Raw genomic sequence first — 18,942 nt, 5'->3', positions numbered from 1 at the left:
AATAACAAATAAAAATGTATTTAAGTTAACATAAAAATACAGAATCGAAATAGAAATAGAAACGAAAATAATAATAATTGAGGTGGATGGAATTAAATGCCGGTGGTGTGAGGAAAGAGAATAAGGAAGAAGAGGAGAAAATCAAAAACAATACTCGCAGTCTCTGTAAATCTATTTTTTCAAGCCTCGGCCTCTCTCACTCGTATCATTTATTAATGTGAAGGTAATCAATTCTTTCAATTTAATACATACTTAATTTTGAAAAAAGATCTGCTTCTTGTTGTTGTTTTAGATCGAGATGGAATTTTGTAGTTAGTTTGATCCGATGATGTTTATAGTTAGTTTGATTTGGTAGTATTGATGATGCTATATGAATTTTGTTTGAATCAGTTTGTAGCTACTGCTTGAATGTGATCCTTGGTATTTGTTGTACTAGAATTGTTGAAATTTGATCTTACATAGCGTAGAGTAGGTGGTGTTGACAGAATTTTGTGTAGGAGGAGGAGGAGGGGCTTGAATTCGAAATGGGGGTTATGTCGAGGCGGGTTGTCCCCGTCTGTAGCAACGTGTGTTTTTTCTGCCCTTCGCTTCGGGCGAGGTCGAGACAGCCTGTAAAACGCTACAAAAAGCTTTTGGCGGACATCTTTCCCCGCTCTCAGGTCAGCTTACTTGTGATGAATTTACTGTTTCTTTTGTAATCATGTTTCATTTTTACTGCTCTTGTGCGTTGTCTCGGGATTAGTTAGTTTACCATTGCCTTAGTTTCTTTGAATAAACAGCAACTGATACCACTTGATATTCTTAATATAATCTTGTCTAGTTCAATAAACTTTGTGGCCTGAGTATGAATAGAATCTCTGTGTAGTGCTTGTGTGTTCAAGCACTAAATTTGTTGACAAATACTTGATGTTATGGATCAGCCATTTATCTATACCTGTCGATAAAATTGTTCTTTTCTTGAGTTTAAGCATAAGCTGCAGCTGCAATAGTTGCATTTGATAGTTCCAGTGATTTCTTGTCTGTAGGCATGCTTCTTGTATTTTTAAATTATTCCTTCAAGGCCTTGATATGTTATCAATATCCAATTTTCAGGATGCTGAACCAAATGATCGAAAGATTGGGAAGCTTTGTGAATATGCTTTAAAGAACCCATTACGTACACCTAAGGCAAGGCTGATATTCCTTTTCTATATTCCACTTTATTTAATTATGAGTTATGACCATAAAGTAATTTTGCACCTGTACATGTCAAATTAGGTTTCACATCCCGAGTTGACAGGCATTCACTGTATTGTAGCTTTTGGTGTTCTGTATGTGCTAATCATGTGATGCTTACTAGAACATTATATAACAAACCAGTCCATCAGAATCTTCATTTTCTGTTGTGTTGGACTGCCTGCTTTTTTTGGGACATGATAATAACTTGGAAAAAATGTACAAAACTCCTTTTCTATAGTCTCACTGCCTAAGAAGATATCTAAGTGTATTGTATTATTAATATTACCTAACCGTTGAAATGATTAATAGTAGAATTCTTGGTTTTCTAAAACTTTTAATTGTAACGTCCCATCATCACTAATAAATTTTGAAAAGAAGGCATTTTGGTTTAGCTCAATTTATATACCTTTCATTGTCAGTCTGCATTTTTTTTTTACAGATTACTGAATATTTAGAGCAAAGATTTTACAAGGATTTGCGGAATGAACACTTTGGATCTGTAAAAGTTGTGTTGCACATTTACAGGAAGTTGCTCTCTACATGTAAGGAACAGATGTAAGTTCAAACACGTCAAATTAACATAATCAATTAGCATTTTATTTCCTTATTGAGGATGTAATACCTATTCTCTGAGGGAATTTATGCTCCATAATCTACCATGTTAGTAGAAGAGAAATGGAGTACATTAAAATGTTTTGGAAGCCCCTTTTGCTCGTTTTATTCGATTTTTTTATATTTGAATAGCTGTTTTCATAGTTGAACCTGATATCTCATGCTACTGCTTCTTCGATTGTAAAATTGTTGATTGGCGGTGTTGCAGTTGCAATATTAGTTTTTTTTTCCCTTCTAGTGTATCCTATAATTGAATTAAGATATCTAGTCAATATATGTGGAGACCACTCTTTTATTGGAGACCATGTTGTTCTCTTAGGAAAATATTACAAAAATATATTATCTTATAAAACATATTCTAAGAAGACCACTATTTCATTAAATATGTTGAAATTTATGTAAGTTTTGCAAGCAAAAAATTGCAAAATGTATTGTTCTTCTGTGCAAAACATGTTTTGCAAGTTACAGAACATGTTCTTCTTATAAAACATACATAATTTTTTAAGATTTTCAGAGAAATAGTGGTCATTATATAACATGTTCAACAAAATAATATATTTTCTATTATATATGGTCTCCACTGTCTCCCAAGAAACAGTGGTCACCATAGAACTTTTGTCTATATATATGTGTGTGTGTATTATTTGTTGATAAATTATTAATATTACACAATAAAAATTTATAATTTCGAAGACTAAATCTACTAATGTGAGATTATGAAAAGTTTTTTTTTTTTTTTATTTATCCTTTTATATAATTAGTGTTTTTATTATCATTTATGTTCTTAAGTAAAAGCCCTAGATGTATTTGATAGCAACTTGTATTTTGATATATTAATAATATTTTGTTAGTTGAGTAGAAATTATGATAGAAATGGAAGCAAAAGTAAATTAGAATTGATGATAAGTTGCTTGCATATTTGTTTTGTATGTCATTATATTTCTGTGAGTGGTGTTAAAGGAGCTGTAACCGAGGTGCAGTAAACTCTCCACGGTTTCCCAATTCAAGGCGATTTGAAAGAGGCATACATGTTTAAGCTGAGGCGCAAGAGGCATACAAAGCACTTATTATATTAAAAAAGCCTAATAAGACTAAATTGGCTGTTTTAATTCTCTACATGGCGTGAACCTCGCGTCAAGCCTCACGCACCTCACTCCACACCTTGCACTGTGCCTAGTCTCAAGAGAAACTTTTGGGCCTCAGTGCACCTCCTAAGTAACACCTATGACCTAACTTTTAACAAAGTTGATGATATATGTTTAACCTTAGAATGTAATGTGTAATTATACATTTCGTTATGCCTCGTCTTTGTGAACATCTTCTATGGAACCACTTTATTATAGGTTTGATATCTAACCTTTCTACTCTAAAGTTTATAAACATTCTTATGTTGGGGCCTGGTACCGCACAATATTGATATGGGTGGTTTTCTGTTGAATTCCACTGGATATCTGTTTACACTTTTCTCATAAGCATTGGAATAATAATGCAACACTAAAAAGAGCACAAGGACTAACTATTGTAAGAATTTAAAAAGTTAAAGTTTTGTGTGTAGTAACTCGGTATTTATCTTTATTATTTCTTTAAAATATTCCTTTATTTGAAAAGAAGATGCCACCAGTAATTGGTAGGAATTATAAGTTTGAGATACTTGATTCATTTAACTGCCTTTTATCCAAAATGAGCCATAAGGTCCACCTGAACACTATTTACAAGTTTATTCTATTCACTAGACTTATGTATAATCTACATGTTTGCTGATGAACTACTGTAGAAACCTAGGATGACATTACTGACTAGGATTATATATTTATGTATAAAATAGAACTCTGGCATATATCGCATTAATGTTGTTTAAGTTTGATATTGTGGATGCTGCTTGATTTTGCTGTAAGATTATTGCCTGCATTGTACCACTTTCATCACATTCATCACATAAATCCCTTTGAAGACTTGGCTACAAACAGTATTATTGATAATAGCTTGTGTTGTTGGCAGGCCACTTTTTGCTAGTAGTTCGTTGGGAACTGTTCGAACTTTATTAGAACACACAGGGGAAGATGAGATGCAAATTTTAGGTTGCAATATTATTGTTGAGTTCGTGAACAATCAGGTACATGCTGTATTAAGACTTGTGATATTGATTATGAAGAAACAGGTTCTGTTGATAGAACTTGTAATATTTAAATTTCAATACCTGATCTTTGCAATAGAAAAAGAGAATAAAAGTATACAATTTATTGCTAGTTACAGAATGAAGTTATTATTAAAGAATTGCAGGTGGATAGCACATATATGTTCAACTTAGAAGGACTTATCCCAAAACTTTGTCAGTTGGCCCAAGAAGTTGGTGATGATGAAAGAACATTACAATTACGGTCAGCAGGACTTCAGGCTTTAGCTTTCATGGTAGGCTAATTCATCGTGCATACATGTTTAATGATGATTATCATCAACCACTAAACTGTGAATATTACCGACAGTTTTTTTGCCAACTATCTCATGAAATTTGAACTTACATAATATAAACATTATCAGTTTTATCATGTGCAGTTTGATTAATTTCACTTGAGATAATTTATGAGTTGCTATTGTGTTTAAACTATTCGTTATATATATTTATGTGTGTGTATATATATATAGGCTCATGATCAAATAGAAACCACTATTAAAATAAAAACTAGAAACCAGTTTCCCTATCACTATTTATAACTACGGGTATCACTAATTTATACTGCACTAATCACTGTTTTTATACAGTATATAAACATCGATTTTTATTATCAAAATTGAGAAAATCTACTTATCTAAATTATTGATAATCGATTATAGATGATTAATTTCATCCGTAGGAAGGTTCTTGGTGGTAGAAAGCCGCAAGAGAAGTTGTATGATGATGATAAGTAGTCGTTAGTTTTGTAAGTTATGATGGAAAGTGTATGTGACTATAGGTGATGATAGACAATGGTGGCAAGTCATACAAACGTTTGGTAATGGTGGTAAGAGGTCCATTATTACGATTTGGGTGAAGATGATGGTCATATATGTTGCACATATGTGTGTGTATATATTTATATTCGCGAGATATGCTATATATAAATTAGTGATATGTTATGTACAAATTAGTGATTTATGTAGTTAAAAATAGTGATAAAAAAACTGTCCAGAAACAGGTTTTTAGTTTTTAGGCTAATTTGGTTTCTATTGGAGTAGGACTCTATATATATATATATATATGTATATATGTTTGTGTTGTGTGTATATACGTGTACATATATATGTATGTATATATATATGTGTGTGTGTGTGTATGCAAAAAAACATTATATATATATATATATATACAGGTGGCCCTTTTTTGAAATTTGACTTCACTGTATTTCTCCATCTCCCAACGATCAATTTGCACCATATGTCCTATATTTTAACGCGATTTAGCAAATAATTTAGTTTAGGTTCTAGTTTTTATTTTAAGAAGGTTTTTTTAATGTAAGACCCTATTATATATATATATATATATATATATATATATATATATATATAGGCAAGTGATCAAATAAAACCAATTTTATTCTAGAAACTAGAAGCCACTCCTTCAATCACTGTTTATAACTACCGAAATCATTAGTTTCTATGCTGCGAATCACTATTTTATACAGTAAATTCATCAGTTTTAATTTTTAATAATTGAGAAAATTTACTTATGATTGATATTGGTGGTCGATTATTGATGATCTACTATAGTTGTAGAAGGGTCCATGATGGTAGCAAATAACGGGATGAGGTGTGTGACTGTGTGGTGATGGTAGATAGTCATTAGTAGTAAGTGACGGTGATAAGCAAATCATGGTTGTAAGTGACGGCGGCAGTAGTGGAAGGGGTTGATAATGATGCTAGGAGTTCCATCAATGTAGTGTGATTGAAGATGATGATGATATATGTTGTATATATGTGTATTTTTATATCTATATTTATCAGATTTTGCATATATTATATAGTGATTTCTGATATACAATTAAGTGATCTTTGTAGTTAAGAACAATGGTGATGAATAATTGGCCAGGGATTAGTTTCTAGGCTAATTTAGTTTCCAATGGAGTAAGCCCATATATATATATATATATAGAGAGAGAGAGACTATAGGCTAATTTAGTTTCCAATTGGAGTAAGCCCCTAAAGGCCAAAGATCAAATACAAACCACTAATTGTGAACGAAGAGAAACTAGACTTATATGACATCACCCACCCCCTAGATGTCATCACCCACCCAGGGCCCACTCCTGACCCCACTCAATTCACCTCGGGCCCTCTAAAGCTTCATTAAGGCTCCGGATAGGACCCAGAGATGCTCCAGACAAGCTCAAGAGCCAATACTTTAGCCCACCCCCTTCCCACTAGGGCACACCCCTGTCCACTAGCCCCACCTAGGCGTTGCCAAGGCCCACCTCGGGGTCCATTCTCAGGGTCCACAAACCTTCCCATAAAGCATTGGTTCGCATTTAAGTTTGTATTTAGTAGTTTAACTGGAATAAGACTCTCCCCCCCCCTCTCTCTCTCTCCCCCTCTCTCTCTCTCTCTCTATATATATATATATATATATATATTTTGAGATCGCATATGTTTTACCTCGAGAGTCAAGAACATTATTTTCCCATTTTTTGTATCCTTATGTCTATACGCTTCTCTCCCATCTCTAAACTTGATGCTTGGAAATGGAGAAAATTTTAAAAATAATTTTTGGTAATTGTGGGATGCAATATATAAATTACATCTCTTAGTTCATCTTAATGAAATTTATTAACTGGCCTACCTTTTCTCTAACATGAGTCTTGAGTCTTGATTGATTGAATTGTAATTTACACATACTAGCCGAATAATGTAACCAAGAACACGGGATTGTAACTCCCCAAGCAAAAGAAGATGAAATGTATTGATAAAGTTACTTGAATTGATGATAGATCTTAGAAATTACAAAAGAGCTTGGACAATTTGAGAGGTTCAGCCTCTCTCCGACAACCTAATTAAGTTACGCAATATCAATAGCCTCCCTCGATCCCCTTTCCCTCGTGGGCCCACCACTCCTGTTACTTCTTATAATTTATTTATTTATCTTTTCTCCACTCGGTTTCATTAATAATTTATTGTTCTTCCCTGGAGTCCTAGACATCCTTCCCATTCTTGTGTGACTAAAATACGTTTTTAACACCTTGGGCCTTTTTGTTTGGCAGAATACTGATCCATTTGTCCATTACACAGTTCTATATACTAGTGAGTAGTACAATTGTATATTTGCATCATAATTAACATCAATATTCAGTTTAATTATGCCACTTGATATTTTTCGCCTTTTGGGTGAGTTGTAATGTCAAACATATATACAAAAAGGCAGGGCAAAAACCGGTCATACCACTTGTCTTCGTCTTCACAATTGGAAACCTATAAGGGGCCGTATGGTTTGTCTAATTTCCGGTATCAAGTACTAGTTTAGATAAGCTAAACCTATACCAAGTGTTTGGTTGGAGTTTTTTATATTTTAATATTCATACCTCAAACCTATAAGGTATAGGTTCTTGAAACCTTAGGGGTGAGGTGGTATCATGACAGGTATGTGGAATGAACTTTAGTTACACCTGTTCATCTATTTTTTGATTGTTATTTTCAAAACAAAGTAAAATCTTAATTTTTGATGCTAAAAAATAATAAATTAATTTATTTTCATCAATATAAACAATTATTTTAATTATAAAACACTTTAAACACATGATATCAGTAGTCAAATTTTAATCATGTACCCCACAAATCTGATTCTTGCTTTGGGCTCCAAACCCTTACCACCCGGCGAACCAGACGTTTCTTTCACTACTATCTATATTTCCGAAAACTTTTGTTTTTATCATATACTTTCTTTTTGTTGTGCAATATGGATTCTGCAATTTGATTTGGGATCTCTAATCTGTACTAAAATATTGCATCATTTCCCTTTCATGATTTTTTAGGTTAAATTTATGGGGAATCATTCTCATATATCAATGGACTTTGACAAAGTAAGGTTTTCTTCAATTTCTTTTTCTTTCTCTTCTTTTCTCTTCAGGAATGATAAACTCAAACATGAAACATGCACCGACTCACATGTATATAGACATATGTGCATGTTATATATCAGTCTGCATTTCGTTTCTTCTGTTCAAACTTAATATTTTGTGAAGGTTTGTTATTGCTTGTAACTGGGTTATGACAGAGGAATGTAAACTTGCTAATTGCTGTACTTGGTGTCTACTTAAATTCATGCATGTATTTTTGAAATAGATTATATCAGTGACTTTGGAGAATTACATGGATCTCTCCATGAACCCAGAAACTACCAAACAAGATGGGCATAGTACTCAATCGCAGGAACAGTGGGTCCAAGAGGTGCTCAAAGTGGACAATAATGGTTCATCATTCCCGAATATTGGCATGAAGATCTCATCTACAGATAACCTCATTAATACTAAACGAGGCGTAGCTGACATGATGTAATGTCCATATTCGTTACTTGTTAATATATATATGCATTTACTCGATATTTAATGTTTACTCTTCCTCATCTTAAAGGGATACACATGGAACTCCGTCTTACTGGTCTAGAATCTGCTTGCATAATATAGCTCAATTGGCGAAGGAAGCAACAACAGTGCGTCGTGTACTTGAACCTCTATTCAACAGTTTTGACAATGAGGATCTTTGGTCCTCAGATAAAGGAATTGCTTGTTCTATGTTGACATATTTGCAAACACAGCTGGAGGAATCAGGTTACATATCATCCTAAAGTGTTATTTTCTTTTTTTGGTACTTGAAGTGAAAATATATTTGGCTTTAATTTAATTAAAGGTTTATTTATTATTGGGACTATCAGGAGGAAATTCTCATTTGTTTTTGTCACTCTTGGTCAAGCACCTAGAGCATAAAAATGTTGGAAAACAGTACAGTATGCAGATAGATATTGTCAACGTTGCCACACAGATCGCGGAGAATGTGAAGCCACAGTCCTCAGTTGCAATTATTGGTGCACTAGCTGATCTAATGAAGCATTTACGCAAATGCATTCAGAATGCAATCGAATCACCAAACCCTGAAGATGGCTCATATAAATGTAATTTGGATCTACAGATTGCATTGGAAAATTGCATCTCCAAGCTTTCGCATAAGGTTTGCCATAATGATTATAGTCTATGTTACTCAACTCTTCTGTTTAGGGAGCCGTACACGTGTACGACACTTGGACACTCCTTATTCCGTGTCGGATCCTTTTACTAAGATGTGGACACATTAGCCAACTTTAAGACTACATATAAGTTGAATATACAATGGAAACCCAAAAAAAAAAAAGCAAAAATAAAAAACAAGTAGAGAAGATCCTAAATTTACAAAATTTGTTACAAAATTGTATTTAATCAGAATTTGATTGTTACTTTTTGTTAAGGTATTTACCTACCATTCTTTATTATTACTGTATTATGCCGTATGCCTGTACCCGTGTCCAAAAATTTGGACAGCATCCCCTGGATTCCCCAATTTTCAGATTTTTGGAGTCCGACACTTGGATGTGTGTCGTGTCTGACACTTCGTACCCGAGTTAGAGTTGAGTAACATAGTTTTTAGTACAATTCTTAGAGAAACTTAATTTCTCATGTTAACCTAGGATTATAACTTGCTAAAGACAATATCGGACAGTAACTATGAGTTTTTGAATATTTATACTCCATATATTTTGCAATTTATTTCCTAGCCACTCTCTTTTCCTGTGGAACTTACAGTTGGAAATATGATGATCATATTTTTTTATCTTATATTCAGTCAATGGTCCAACTTGAATTTGGGGTGAAGGGGGATTTTTTATGTTGCGTGATTAGATTTTTATCTATGGATTTTTTTTGAAGTATTTATCATTGTTATGCTGATATTTTATCTACGATAAAATATTATATTACTTTTCTAGAAAAACACTATATTTCCAAAAATGGCACTATTATTATTGCTATTCTTTTAAAGCTATTATGATTGTTATTCTTTTAAAGCTAATACAAATAAATTTACATAGAATTGAAAAAGTGTATGATTTAAGAAAATTAACATGCAAACTATCTATGTGAAGGATTATACTATGCACAAGTGCACATTGCGGGACTTTAGTTTTTAACAAAAAAATATCAAACACTTTTTCCTTTTGATTCGGGGTGTGGATGCAACCTACCTTTGCCTGTCTGCGTGCCCGTCCACCGTCCTCAATTCCTGTACATAGATTATATAATCTTGATATTTTCTGGCTTGAACCACTTCTTCTTTATGTTTATAAGGATTATTGTATGATATTTCAAAAACTTTAAAATTGGAAGTGTCGAAGGAATATTCACTTGATTCTAGGCGTGGTATAATCGTAATAGGTCTCCCAGCTATCGTCATTCTTATTGGCGTTCTATTTATTTCATAATGTGTAATAGTTCTCCAGACCATAGTTCTTTTTCTGGACTTTTGGTACTTTAAGCAAGTGAAGAGCTTTATCGCACTTTTACTTTCTTGATGATTATAGTTCTTGATTCCAAAGTGTACATAGAATAAAAACCTTAAAGATATTTCGTATAACCAACTAATAAATCCAAGGACAAGCATGTTGTCAGAGATTGTTCATTCTGTATGTGGAACCACGTTTAAGTCTTGTAATAATGCTGAAGGCAGATTTTCTACCAAGTTCCTGCTGGAATTACAAAATATGTTGTTTACAGAACTCATTGAGCCATTATGTTTGTAATAGTAGCTGGTTATACGATATGTTATATGTACAATAATTTACTTTTATTTGGCAGGTTGGGGATGTGGGACCGATTCTTGATATGATGGCTGTGGTACTAGAGAACATTCCAGTGACTGGAGTATTAGCTAGGACAGCAGTTTATGTTGTTTATCGGACTGCACAGATTATATCTTCTCTTCCTAATGTATTATATTACAAAAAGGTAGTATAAACACCTTTGCTTAATACAACCTTTGCTGCACAACAGATATGTGATTAGTCAAGGTAATCATTGATGTTGCTTTTTTACTGCTTCAGGCCTTTCCCGATGCCCTCTTTCACCATTTGCTCTTGGCGATGGCTCATCCTGATCATGAAACACGCATAGGGGCACACCATGTTTTCTCCACCGTCCTATTACCATCCCTTACTACTCCTTGGTCAGTTCATGGTGGATACCCTTCACAAGACCTACTTGGCCCTCTATTAGTGGGTAGCATTGAAAGGCACTCTTTTCAGAATGCGAGCAAAACAAACTCTGGACGTATGATAGCACCAATGGAAGCTAGTGGAGTTGTCGGTATGCATCTAGATAAGCCGAAGGAAAAGCCATCGTTCGGCCAGACATATAGCTTTAAGCATTCTTCTACTGACATTAGCAATGTATGAGAAAATTATTAAGTGCTGTTTTAATTATCTGCAAGTACAATATGTGATTTTGACAGTGCCATGTCTTTTACGTTTCTTTCCAGGAATCGACATCCCTTCGTTTAAGTAGTCATCAAGTGAGTCTTCTACTCTCCTCGATCTGGGTTCAGGCAACAACTTTCGATAACACCCCCACAAATTTTGAGGCAATGGCACATACATATCATCTCGTGTTGTTATTTACTCTGTCAAAGGTGAGTGCTCTGTGCTGCACACCATCTACTGTTTTTATTCTAATACAGTACTGTTCTGCTGTAGATCATTAAGAGATTTTAATACTAAATTCTTTTTGGTTCTCCACTCAAATATCCTTCTTTAATCTCCCATTGTCCCTCTGTTTGTGAACATGTCTTTTATCATATCTTTTGTGGGGGGGGGGGGGGGGGGGGGGGATTTTAATATCTTAATCTCTCTCTCTCTCTCTCTCTCTACACACACACACATGTATATGTATATGTATGTATGTATGTATTTGTGTGTGTGTGTGTGTAAGCACACGTGTATGTGGGTGTCTTCTCTTGTGTGTATGTGTACACACAATTGTTAGCATATATGTTCGCTTCTATTTTTGGTTTTGTTTTATTCATCATATGTAGATTAAGTGATAAGTACCAGACCTTATCTAGATTAGTATTCCTTGTTCCACCAAGGCTTTTAATCTGTAAATTTCTTAAATTAAGAATTTGACATGCCTTGCATGTTTTTCATTCCATATTCTCTCAACAGAGTTTGCACTGATCATGGTTGTTACGTCGGTAAGTCGAGTCGAGTCGACCAGACTCTCCAGCAAGTCGAGTCGTGACTAGTCGAGACTAGTCGTAGACTAGTCGACACTAGTCGACAAGGTATAAAATTAATAATATATATTATATATACTTATATTTATATGTGTAATAAATTATATATGTGTGTTCCATATTTCCAGCCCGGATCAGTAGATTTGGCATCCCTTTTGGGATCATTAGACGAGTCATAAACAAACCTCGTTCGATGCATCAGCTATTCTGTAGATTAAACAAAGCTACTGTAATTGTGAGTGTGTCCTGGCATTAAACAATGGCTACTACAACTAGTGAATACTGACTACTGAGTACAAAGTGTGCAAGTGTGTGTATCAATGTGCAAGTAATAACAGAGTGTGTAAGTAATAACAGATTAAACAAGCTATTGTAACTCTGTAAGTGTTTGTGTGTATATATATTACTGTGTTTGTGTGTGTGTGTGTGTGTATGATATATCAGTGTATGTGTGTATATATATAAGTGTGTGTGTGTGTGTGTGTGTAAGAGGAGAGGATGAAGAGCTGTTGGAATCGACCGGAGGCTGCTGGGCTTTCATTTTTAGGTTTTAATACAACTGGGTTTTATGTTTTATGCAACTGTATTACTGGGCTTTTGTTTTTTTTTGAAATTGAACTCCAGTCGACCGACTAGGTCTTCCAGTCGACCAGTCAGTCATCAGTCGAGCGAAATACCTACATTTTTCCAGTCGACCAGCCCAGTCGAGCCCTTCACACCGACTGCTCGACTAGTCGACGACTAGTCGCGACTAGTCGAGCGACTCAACAACAATGGCACTGATATAACTGATTAAAAAATGTAACTTAGTGTTGTTCCTCTTTAGAATTTTTGTTTTTTGGTATTGTACAATTTTTTCAAAATTTTTTAGTGCAAGTTACACCTTTTTCATTAAATTACTATATTTTGTTCAGTCGTAGTAATCCAGATTTGGATGATATATCAAAACACCTGTCAGGGTAATTTTGTAATGTACCCTGATTTTAAAATTTAGTATAATTTTGTCGGTTGTTATTACTGCACCTTTTTGATTTCATGTCGTGCATTTTCCGAACATGGAATGGTTCTATTCACTGTGCACTGATTGCCTTTGTTCAACACAGCACTCCAGTCATAAGGCTCTTGCACGGTGTTTTCAGTTGGCATTTTCCCTTAGGAGCGTTTCTCTGGATCATGAAGGTAAGTTGGCTTTGTTGAGCACCCGTCTTCAGACGTGATAGTCAGATGACTAAATAGTTTTGCATAATTATCACAATCTATGATGTCATTTAAACAGAACACAGGGCTTTATATATTCTACGACTTATGATAAATAAGCTACCATATATCACTAGAACTTTATATATTCTATGACTTATGATAAATAGTTAGCATCATTAATGTTCCATACATCTTTTTCAAGAGGCCTTCTGTAATTACAAAAGAGGGAGAGAGGGGGGGGGGGGGGGGGAGATATTTTTAACAGAATTTCCGCTAATCTGGTGAAGTTTGTATTATGAAGACTTTTGGACATTTTAATTATCTTGTAAACTTTGAGTTTTATGAAGACAATAGATTCCAGAATAAATTTTAAAATGTTAATCAAATGGAGCTACTATTAAACCAATTTTTTTTTCTCTGGATTCTGAAGGAGGTATGCAGCCGTCACGAAGAAGGTCTCTCTTTAATTTGGCATTGTACATGCTTATAGTCACAGCTCGAGCGGGAAAATTTTCAAAACTAATTTCCCCTGTGAAATCTTCTTTGACTAGTGAAACAGTAAGTCTGTATCTCCTGTTCTATATATATAAGTTGATACCGCTGATGATTAGTAAGACTTCATCTCTGTACTATATATAATATGATATTGGCGATGATCAGTAAGTCTGTATCTCTTGTTCTATATATATAAGTTGATACCGCTGATGATTAGGAAGACTTCAACCCTGTACTATATATAATATGATATTGCCGATGATCAGTAAGTCTGTATCTCTTGTAACTTTTTTAGGGAAAATGAATTTTCTTATCACTCAACTATCTACTTGTTTAGAACTTTAGAAACCTCTCACTGAACCAGGGCCGGCCCCAAAACTTAGAAGACCTCACGCGAACTTAAGGAAAATGGCCCCCATATATAAATAACAGTAATCTAATCTCTTTTAAATTGCTATACAGGCCCCATGCCATTGCATGGGCCGCATGGAGTTAGAGCCAGGTCTGCACTGAACTAAAATCATTTTTATTCTTGTCACTAAGGTTACCTTAACATTAGAATTCAAGCATTCCGTTAACTTTTATGCTTCCCGTAGTAACTTGAGAACATACTAGAAATTGTTCATCAAAATAGACTACAAATAAGCTAGATGACACTTGACAACAAAGCAATTCTTTGAACTCTATTTCCTCGATTCACTTCTTAGAAAAACAATTTTGCCACCCTTTTTCAGAGGAGATTTAGATGAGCTTGGCTGAATTGAACCTGGTTGTCTTGCATCTCTTCCGCAGCTTGAGTAGTGGTGCTTGGTTGTGAGTCTGTCAGTAACTGTGGACCTCGATGAGGACATGTAAGTCTGTCCATCATCCTCAATGAGAACTCCAATAACACCTTGCTTTTTTCTCGCTTAAACTCCAGTATTTGAAACCTTTGGTCCCCTTCTCTTTTCTTGAGCTATCTCTGTTGGGACCTCGTGATTTGAAGGAGCCTGGGGAGTTGATTGATCTGTTGGAGGTTGCTGACTTGAAGTATCTGTGGGAGGTTGTTGACTGTGGCCTTAGGAGATTTGCCTCTTTCTTTTTTCTTTCTTTTTTGTCATGCACCTGTTGAAGACTGAGCCCTGCAGACTACAAATTGTAAATCATAGGTCAAGTTATTTCTTAGATATCAAATAATGTACAAACAAGTTAGATATCAAATAAGGTAGACTGTAAAATATACATCATGGCTGTATTGTTTTCCTGTCAATTGTCATTTCCTACTAAGTGAATCATAAAAGTTAACGGAATAGATAACGAAATGCTTATATTCTAATGCTAAGGGATAAGAAAAAAAATGTTAATAGTTCAGTGTGTGGTTTCTAAACAGGTAAATAGTTGAGTGATAAAGAAATTCATTTTCCCATTTTATTTATCTATTGCATGATTGTGTTCAAGACATTGGATTGTTTAATTGTGCAAAATTATAATCTGCTTGCCTTGGTGAATATCATAAGAAACATAATATATGACAGGCTGATCCTTTTCTTGAGTTGGTTGAAGATAATAAACTTAAAGTTGCACGTTCACAACTGGGTGATGCAAGGAATAGTTATGGTTCACCAGAAGATGAAATTGCTGCTTTGAAGTCCCTTTCTGCTGTGAAATCAGGAGATGAGGTGTTGAAAGAAATGGTAGTTGAACACTTTATTTCCTGTAAAGAGTTGTCTGAGGTAATAATTCACTTGCTTTTGCTTGAATATATATTTATCTAGATCACAACGAGAGTTCCATTTTACCCCAAAGGGTCTTCTTTATTTGTAGAGCAAATTTGTGAGAGAACAGTATTGTATTAGTGCCTTGACTTTAAACTTCTGACACACATTTGGAGGTATTAAATAATTATGTATATTATATCATTTATTGTTTTTTATGTCAAATAAATTTGAGAACTATATCTTATTTGACATGATAATGAGAAATTTATATTGATCTAAATATTTCTTGTGCACCTCGTATAAACTGTGCTAAAAAAGTCTACGGGACTACTGAAAGGGGATAGAGGGACTATTGGACATTTAAAATACTGTGGACTACCACTTATTAAAATTTATTCATCACTTCGTTGATACTTCTTTTAGAACTTGAGAAGGGATTTCAATCGGTATTGTAGGTTTCAAAGTCAGCAGGAATATGAAGCTCGGCTATATGTTACTTTATAGTTTTCAGTTTTAATGTACTTGGAATGCTAAATGTATCACTAGATACAGCAGTATTTATATATTAAATATACACTAACTGGTACATATGTATTGTCACAGGAAGAGTTATCAAGCATAAAGAAGCAACTCCTAGAAGGATTTTCTCCAGATGATGCGTATCCATTGGGCGGTCCCTTGTTTATGGAGACTCCACATCCATGTTCTCCACTTGCCCGAATGGAGTTTCAGGCATTTGATGAGGTCACAGAAGCAACTTACTAATTCAATTCCTCCTAGTACTTCATCATGCATTATTTAATCTGGCAACCATATTGATTTCTTCCAGGCAATGCCCTCTGCATTAATGGATGAAGAAGCATTTCCTGATCTTTATGGTAGTTCATCGGGACGGAAAACAGCTCTCCCTGTCAAGTCAATTGATATTTTGAGTGTGAACCAGCTCTTAGAATCAGTAAGTTGGCCTCTCTTTTGAACTGTATCACTCTGTTTGGCTGTCATTGTAAATTTGCTTCTACCAACTATATCTTAATTTTTCTAATTGTAAATCTGGTAATTTGAAAATTCTTCCTTTCTATTTTCTTATCTCTATAGTTTCAATTTTGGAAGTGAAATATTTGTATCGTTTCTTCTGCTTCTTTTTTTATGACTTGGTTTCTATAACTATCAACTTTAGGTTCTGGAAACAGCTCGTCATGTCGCGAGCTTTCCTATCTCCTCAATGCCCATTCCATATGATCAAGTGAAGAATCAGTGTGAGGCCCTAGTAACAGGTAAACAGCAGAAGATGTCAGCACTTCAAAGTTTCAAATCGCAGCATGAAGCCAAGGTGGTACTCTCTCTCAATGATTCTGAAAAGGAGACTCCTTTGGCAAATGGGGTGAGCTTGCTGCCATTTCATACTTCAAAAATTGGAATTTAATCATATATGTGATTTGAAATACTTCATGGTTACTTGGTATATTATTGTTACTCCTTGGGGTGTTTTTGGATTGGGGTTGGGGGAGGGAGAGGTGAAGCCCTTTTTTACCCCAAGTGCCAGACATTCATGGGGCCAATTTCAATATTCAAACAGGAATGCTCTGTGGGCATACCTCATTTTGTTTTTCCATATTTGGAAGGAAAAACAAAACGAAATATGGTACTCTGTGAGCATACCTCATCTTTCTTTTTCTTCTCTTGTGGTGGATTGATCGCAAAAAGGTCATCCAATTGCAAAAGAATCACTACCCTAGGGCTTCTCAACTGGTTTTTGAACTTCAGAAGAGAAGGACTTGTTAGAGGATCGGATTGCAGCTCATATCAAACAAGAACAATTATACGTTAAGCTAAAAACGAATATAATTCATTAAAATCTAATATAATTCATTTTTTTCATAAAAAATGAGAGAATTTGATACCCAGTTTGTAGTGTATAATCTGCACGACTTCTGAGCCGAATAATATTGGGTCATATTTATCAAAGGCTACTGGCTTGAATCGTATCTTGTTTTTTTTTGTATTACATATGTATCATTTACTCATTTGTATTAAAATTATACTAAGTGAACACATATTGGAGTTTGGTAAATAATCATTTTTGAGTATTCTTAATTTGAATCTAGGTTGAATCTGAACGAGTATTTAAAAGTTAGAACCTAATCTGATCTTTGCATTTGTTCAACTTGATTTCACCCCTATAATTTAGAATATTCCTAAATATATAGTTTAATCATTCAACTATATATTTTTCTTAACTGTCCTGTTACCTAGCTTTCACTCAACCGGTTTATCCAAATACGGGAAGGGTCTTTCAAACTTATAACTAAAGTTTAGGATTTTGGGGTTTCTTGCCTAGCTAAACGGAAAGCTTTGGGATAACATTGAGCCATTGTAATAATATTTGGGGCTTCATATGGAATATTCGGCTTACACGTCTAAGATTGGTTTCATTAATTACAAGGTCTTTGTTTAAAATAAAAAATGGTCTTGCCTTTACAGATTTGCTTCAGGTTGAATTGAATGGTTGATAGATTGATATTTTGGGAGGTTATGCCTTCAAAAAGTTCATGTGTTTGAAATTCTGGAAAGCATGATCTCTACATCCGTTCGTTTGAAAATACACATTGAATTGCTCTGCACTTTGTTTTCAGGTCCTGAAGGTTCCCGAGTTGGATGTTACAGTGGCAACCTTGGAGCAGCCGAGTCAGCTTGTTGTCTTTCCACATGAACATGTGCAGCAACAATCTTTCAGGTTACCGCCTTCAAGCCCCTATGACAAGTTCTTGAAAGCAGCTGGATGCTAAATAGTCCTTGCTGTTTGTATGTAACTATATGCCTACTTGGTCTCGGTTACCAACACCCTATAAATTTAATAGTAAAACGCTTGAGGGTTGAAAAACACAATTGTGTCTGTGTTGTGGGGTGGGCGGGAAGTTGTTATTGTTTCATTCTTTATATGCTCATAGAGAGAGTCGTCAATATATGGTTTTGTATTGTATAGAAGTTCCACTCTATAAATGTGTGCAAATCTAGTACAAAAGATAAAGCAGTGTCCGTATCCGCTTCTTTTATCTTTTCATTAATGCACTTGTGGAAATACCTTGCAGAAATCTTCATAAAATCTGCAAATCTTAATCCTAACACAATTTTTAGTATGCAGTGTGCTAACGATTTACATATCTTGTCTGTTATTTTGGTGTCCAATGTTGGTATTGTTATCTTTGAAATTTATTTGTGGCAAGTGTACATCAAATCATCTGATCTTGCAAAACCTCTTTGAAATATCTTTTAATAATGTACAATCTTGAGAAATCATAAACACAATTGTGCTAAAAAGCTGAAGGCTGCTATGTTGGCATTTGTGATCTAATTTGTTAAATATTAGCTCCTTGGACGGGAGCTATTTTCTTGGTTGTGGGAGGAAAGAGGAGTTCCGGTTTTGTATACTTAGAGCATCTCTAAG

General features: G+C 34.5%; 1 protein-coding gene across 2 annotated transcripts; it reads left to right on the top strand.

Moving 5' to 3' along the window:
- The first annotated feature begins 68 nt into the window (after positions 1 to 68).
- On the top strand, positions 69 to 18,634 carry LOC108227453 (protein SEMI-ROLLED LEAF 2). 2 transcript variants are annotated; one of them, XM_017402592.2, is made up of 20 exons: positions 69 to 223; positions 498 to 659; positions 1,093 to 1,167; positions 1,658 to 1,773; positions 3,829 to 3,943; positions 4,111 to 4,239; positions 7,827 to 7,874; positions 8,137 to 8,345; positions 8,425 to 8,621; positions 8,726 to 9,018; positions 10,674 to 10,823; positions 10,919 to 11,263; positions 11,353 to 11,502; positions 13,209 to 13,284; positions 13,736 to 13,863; positions 15,315 to 15,512; positions 16,101 to 16,241; positions 16,327 to 16,452; positions 16,675 to 16,878; positions 18,131 to 18,634. In XM_017402592.2, the coding sequence occupies exons 2-20, from the start codon at positions 525 to 527 to the stop codon at positions 18,281 to 18,283; spliced, it is 2,988 nt and encodes a 995-aa protein (XP_017258081.1). In that variant the 5' UTR covers positions 69 to 223; positions 498 to 524; the 3' UTR covers positions 18,284 to 18,634. The 2 variants fall into 2 exon arrangements, with proteins under 2 accessions (XP_017258081.1, XP_063935097.1); XM_064079027.1 differs by having other exon boundaries at positions 86 to 223; positions 501 to 659.
- Positions 18,635 to 18,942: the final 308 nt, after the last annotated feature.

Source organism: Daucus carota, chromosome 6 (assembly GCF_001625215.2).
Source record: "Daucus carota subsp. sativus chromosome 6, DH1 v3.0, whole genome shotgun sequence".
Taxonomy (NCBI): domain Eukaryota; kingdom Viridiplantae; phylum Streptophyta; class Magnoliopsida; order Apiales; family Apiaceae; genus Daucus; species Daucus carota.
This window is presented reverse-complemented; position numbering and strand designations above follow the sequence as displayed.